Source organism: Buceros rhinoceros, unplaced genomic scaffold (genome assembly GCF_000710305.1).
Source record: "Buceros rhinoceros silvestris isolate BGI_N320 unplaced genomic scaffold, ASM71030v1 scaffold7716, whole genome shotgun sequence".
Classification (NCBI taxonomy): domain Eukaryota; kingdom Metazoa; phylum Chordata; class Aves; order Bucerotiformes; family Bucerotidae; genus Buceros; species Buceros rhinoceros.
Genome location: NW_010416868.1, coordinates 17211 through 22872, shown reverse-complemented (window position 1 = coordinate 22872; position 5662 = coordinate 17211). Strand labels below are relative to the sequence as shown.

The window sequence follows — 5662 nt, the reverse complement described above, 5'->3', positions numbered from 1 at the left end:
GTTATTTTGTCTGAAGCTTGCTGACCTTGTCAAAATGTTCCCCCTAACGCATGTATGGAACCAAAGTTCTCTCCAGGTAGATTTTATCACACCTGGTTTCCATTCTGTCTCCTGCATTTTCATTTCGCAGGCTGACAGCCTCACTGTTGGTAACTTGCATGTGAGACATGGCTTACATAGATCTGCAAATACCTTTATGAAAAAAATAATTATTTTTGCCCACCAGTGAAAATTGTCCTTAGAGGTCTGATCAGAATGATCACCTCATGCTGGGAAACAGTGGAGTAGTCTATTCGTGGGCTTAATATTGACCTGAAACGTTTAGAATCATCTACGAAGTGAATCCTATGCATGGATGTTATTCCCCCCATTTCCTCCTCCCCCATCGATACCATCTGACTGGGAGGAAGACGGCCGAGAGCTCCTCGAACGAGGCTGGCCATTCAGTCCAAGCGGTGTTCCCAACCGATGGCTCATTTGGGATGCTGTATCATCCGATTCCCATCGCTCCAACTCCTCTCGCACAAGTCGCTCCATCTGTTCCCTGTGGATTTCGTTGTCACGACCCACTCTTTCATCCTAAACACACCAAAAGACACAAGCTGGAAGCACAGCTTCCAAACTGCAGTCTAATCAAAGTGCTGCACAAACATGGGAAATTCTTACACCACTCAGGTCTTTCCAGAGGCTACGGAGGCTGCGAAGAAACACAGCTACTGCAGTAAATGGTTTTCTTTCTGGTGTTGTAATACCCTGGTTGTCACCTTCACTAATGAAGGCACAATTTGTATTAGAGTTTCCAATATTTAAATCTACCTCCAGAAATGTAAAACATACTGCGAAGAACACACCCACAAGGAAGCCCCATCTCAAGAATCAAGCAGAATTATTGGCTGGAACAACAGTAACAGCCAGGAACACCGTATCTGTCACAGGCCAGCTGCAAGTCTGACCAACATAACCCACCAAGACAGTCCATCCCTTAACAGCCCTGTTCTGGCTGTTCTTGCCCCACCAGGAAGCTGACAGGCTTTAGTGGCCACTTCCAAAGGGCCCTCAAGAAAGAGAAGGTGGGAGGGGAGGCAGTAGAAGCTAGATAACCCTGGTGACAGAAGTGACCTGCCTCTACCTGCCACACACAAGCCCAGAAGCAATATGGGAGAAGAGCAGGCTGCACAAGCCTGCTGGACTGGATCCCCCAGACTTGTCCATAAAAAGCTTTGTATTAATCTCAACAGACGCTAAGGAACGAACGAGCTGCTTCAGCAACTACCGAGCATCACTGCTGTGCACTTCAGGTCTTTACATGGTGCTTTGTTGCCTCAGCGTGACACATGCCTGCTATAAGATGGTTTGTCATATCTAAGACTTGCATCATGTCCCTAACATTTCATGTTTTCCTAACACTAAACTGAAATCACGTGGCTACTGTCGAAGGACCCACCTTGTCTTTACCACCACTCCCTCAACCCTCCCAAGCCAAGCAGTTGGAAGAAGTGCTAGCAGTAAGCAAGCCATGCAGGTTGTGACCAGCCAGGAGAGAGTGGGTTTCTTACCTCTGTCACTCCATCTAACAGTCTTCCCAACACATCTCTCCTTTTTAGTTTGGCTCTCTCCATTGCTTCAAGCTTCACGATAACCGCATCAATCTTGGAGACGATACTGCCGATAGAATGCTCCATGCGATCGACCCGCCTCATGAGTCTGAGGGAAAGAAGAGTGAGGTTCAGGGACTGTGACATTTCTGAGTCAGTATCGCTGTGGCATGTTAACACACAGCGCAGGTAAGGATGAGACAGCATCTTAACTCAAGCTTGCATCTGACTTTCCACAAATGAGCCCTGCTGCCCAGGAAGGGACAAAGTTCGCAAGATCAAGAAGGGTGATTAAAATAGGAAAAAAAAGTATATATTCCACTCTGTTTTCCCTGCTTTTATGGCATTCTCATCAAAATTTGTTGGTCCTAGTTACTCAAATTCCTCACTCAGCTACTGTTGCTACAATTATTTAATACGGAGATCTATCATTTTAGACAGAATACACAATCACGAGTAACTTAACCTTATTAAATACAACAGCTGAAGTTCTTGCCGAACCAAAAAATACCTCAAGGTTTTACTACTAAAAAACCCCCAAAAGTCTTCTGGCATTATTTTATGTAGCACAACCATTTTCTCTGTCCTGTCAATGATGAGGTTTTAAAGATGGGGGGTTTTTGTTGGGGTTTTGTTTGTTTTGATTTGGTTTTTGTTTTCTAACTGATTTTCATGAGCTTCTCTAACATACTTACAGTTCAGATCTTACTTGAAAGCTACTAAAAGCAGCCTTTTTAAAAAACACAAGCACCTTAAAAATACATACACTTTCATGAATAATTTGATGAATACTCAGCGTTACAGAAAAGACAACTATAACTGAAAGAAGCAAACCCACAAATAAAAAAAAAACCTAACCAAAAAAACCCCAAACCACCATGCAGATTCACCCCCCTCAAAAGAATAAACTTACACTTGGAACTCTTCATAGGAAACCCCACTAGAGCTGCTGCCCCTCCTCCTGGAGCTATGACCACTGTCTTCATCCTCATCCTCCTCGGAGTCATCCAAGCTTCGAGGGAAGCTGCGGCTGCTCAGAGGACGTGGCAGAGAGCTCCTATCCAGGTCCAGATCCTCCTTTGTGAAAACACAAGCCACATAGATAGAGAAGTAAAGACTTTCACCTGTACACAAAGGATGGGGGTGGCAAGATCAAAGACCTCCTGTTCTCCATCAGCTACCCCTTGCTGTTTTACAGTTCTGCACAGACAGCCAGGGATGAGAGCAAATGTGAAGGGAAACGAGAGGATTCTTCCGGGGCAGCAAACCAGCACGGGGAGAAGACTGGCAGATGGCGCCGGTGGCACACCGCTCCTAATGCTGAGCTCACCCTCTCTTTCTCCAGATCATCTCTCATCTGCTGATGTTCATGCTCTGTCAATTCCTGATCCCCATCCTGGTCGTATTTGGTAAATATTGCTTCAATCTCTGCATCTGTGTGCCCCTTCCTGAAAAGGCAGCAAAACCAGTTCGCTTATGTTTCATTTTCAGATGCTGAACAAACTTCAAGTATTAGAAAGACACTTCCCTCTGAACAGATTTCATTCCCAAGCCAAAGACACAACTGATCCCAGTGCTGCCTATAAATTCACAACGCCAGAAACAAAAAGCTCAGCCCTCACCTTTCAGTACTGCATAGCACAAATCTCCCCGAGACTGCATCCTCCACAAACACACCTTTCATACCTCCTTGATGTGATCCCTTCCCTTGGACTCCTGCCTAGTCACAAACTCCTGCAGTGGCTCCGATGGAAACATCAGTGTTTCCTCAAAGGAAATATCACTGTTTCATCTGCTTCCTCAGACCCTTTCTTCCCCACAATACAGCAAGTCAAAGAGCCCCAGAGCACCAAATCCTTCCTCTGGTGTGGGATGCCGTCGCCCTGCAGCAACACCAGCTGTAGTGCAGCCTCCAGCGGCTGGAGGTCAGTAGTCGGGACTTCTCACCTCAAACTGACCAGTCTTTTTCCTTTCCTTTCTTATCCTGCAGTTCCATGCCACAGTTTGAATCTTCCTTTGTGCCACATGTAAAGATTGCTTACCTGTACACATCTATTCGTTTACACAAACCCCCCACCAGATAAAAGCACGTGCTTCGTTACCCACTAACCAAAAGAAAAGTACTCTCTGCTCCAGTTACCTTTATTCACATGAGCATACTCTGAGCGAAACTTGCATCAAAGACATAACATCACGTGTCTCTGGAGATACCATTCAAGACAAGAAGTAACAGCCCCCTTACCCTTTTAGATCTTGACGGAGTTCATCGAAATTTAGTTTTCCCCCACCTTGTCTCAGACTTTCGGAAATGTCATCAACAGTACTTTTCTTCAGTTTAAGTTTGATCATGGCTTTGTTGTAGCCCTAAAAGTGAAATTTTGTGCTTTACTTGTCATGATACGTTAACACTAGATTTCTAATAACTTCTTTTTATTATGAAAATCAGCTAGTGTACACTATCTTTCAGCATGTTCCAAAAGCCCTGTCTTTTCCTCCAGTTTATCCATCTTTTATTTCAGCATTTAAATGGGCAACATATAAAAACCTTTGCAGTTAGAGGCAAGGCTTTCATCATTCGATTCGCAGTGCAGGTCAGTAGGAATGGAGTATTTTGATCCAGTTGGACACCTCTGGCAGTTACTGACAGTTAAGTGACATTTTCAAATAACACTGACAAAACAGGCAAAACTTCCTGCAGTCATTTCGCTTATCTCATTCCTCAGCTGTAGGAGTGACTTTTTAAAAAAAGTCCTCACCACAACAAAGTAGCACATTTCATTTTTCTCTCCTCTGTTTTAATAACCAGTTTCCAAGTTTTAAACTCTGAGCTACTGGTCATGCCGAGTATGTGTTCAGACATTTCTGACCACGGTACAGCCCTGTGCCAGAGTGCACACACATGCACGTTTTTCCTAAAGTGGGATTCAGGTCAAATGCTTAGCTTTGTATTCAACAACCCTTCTGGCAGCTGCCCCTGGAAGCTTGTAACGCATCATCCAAGATTCATCCTACTGTGTGAAGCGACATAATTCTGAATTCTGTGACCAAACCAAATGGCAGTTTAGCTTCATTCAGTTCAATATTTCTGTATGTAGCTAGACTGACAAATCCTTTGTCATATTCAGTAGTCTGATTATTCAACACAAAGTCTTAGATGACTAAAATACAATGTGGAGGAAAGTTTTCATTCACTTAATTTACACTCAGCTCAGGATCACTTATTTTAATTAACAGATGTATGTTTTCATCAGCTGCTGCCAGCTTTACTTTATCCAGTTTAGACATCGTTTCAAGGAGTAAGTTCAGATGCGAGGAATGAAATGTTAAAAAACCAAAACATTACTTTTACCTTTCTGATAAGGTCAGACAGTTCCATTTCTGCCTTCTGTTGTGCCATATCTGATTTGACTTCAGAGTACGTATCATTGATAATGGCCAAAAACATGTTCTGTTCATGAGAGAAATGAAAAAGCTCACTTAAAATGTCAACGAGTCTGAGCTCTACTACCCCTATGACCTTCACGATCTATACGTGAAGTTTGTAGAAAGGGCCGAGATAAAATGGAAGGCTGTTTAAAAAGCACTTGAATCAAGAGCTTGAGATAGTGAGAGGTGATGCACTGGAGTATAACAGTCCAGGTTATTAGCATAACTGGAGAATTACTCTGCAGAGAGGGTTCGTGCCTACACACAGCAGTGGCAATAAGCCATGCCTGTTTAACGTTCTACGCGTAAGTTTGACCTGCGAGGCCAAATTACACAGGTAACAACTGTGAATTAATCTAGGCAACACAGCTGGCAACAAAAATGCCCGAGGAATCAAGCTAACTATTCATCCCATAATAACCAGCACAAACACAAGATTCTTACCTAATTACAGCTCTGCTTGCATTTCGGACTGAAGGTAAAAACAAAAAAGGCTTAAAATCAGACACCTGGCATGTATGCCACCAACTCTTAAAGAGTTCCGTTGCCTGTTCAGACTAAAGAGAAAAAAATTGGTCTCCCTAACCCCGTGCCAAGCATATAATTCATCTGAGCCATACTATCATGACTGGAAGGGTCCT

General features: G+C 43.6%; 1 protein-coding gene across 1 annotated transcript in view; it reads right to left on the bottom strand.

Moving 5' to 3' along the window:
- Positions 1 to 345: 345 nt before the first annotated feature.
- The window catches only part of PKD2 (polycystic kidney disease 2 (autosomal dominant)), a 16694-nt gene continuing 11377 nt past the window's right edge, over positions 346 to 5662 (bottom strand). The window contains exons 9-14 of the mRNA XM_010137964.1: positions 4945 to 5043; positions 3838 to 3959; positions 2926 to 3043; positions 2509 to 2669; positions 1557 to 1704; positions 346 to 579 (exon numbers count right to left, since the gene is read on the bottom strand). Of these exons, the coding sequence (XP_010136266.1) occupies positions 346 to 579; positions 1557 to 1704; positions 2509 to 2669; positions 2926 to 3043; positions 3838 to 3959; positions 4945 to 5043 (882 nt within the window). The remainder of the gene's footprint in view (positions 580 to 1556; positions 1705 to 2508; positions 2670 to 2925; positions 3044 to 3837; positions 3960 to 4944; positions 5044 to 5662) is intronic.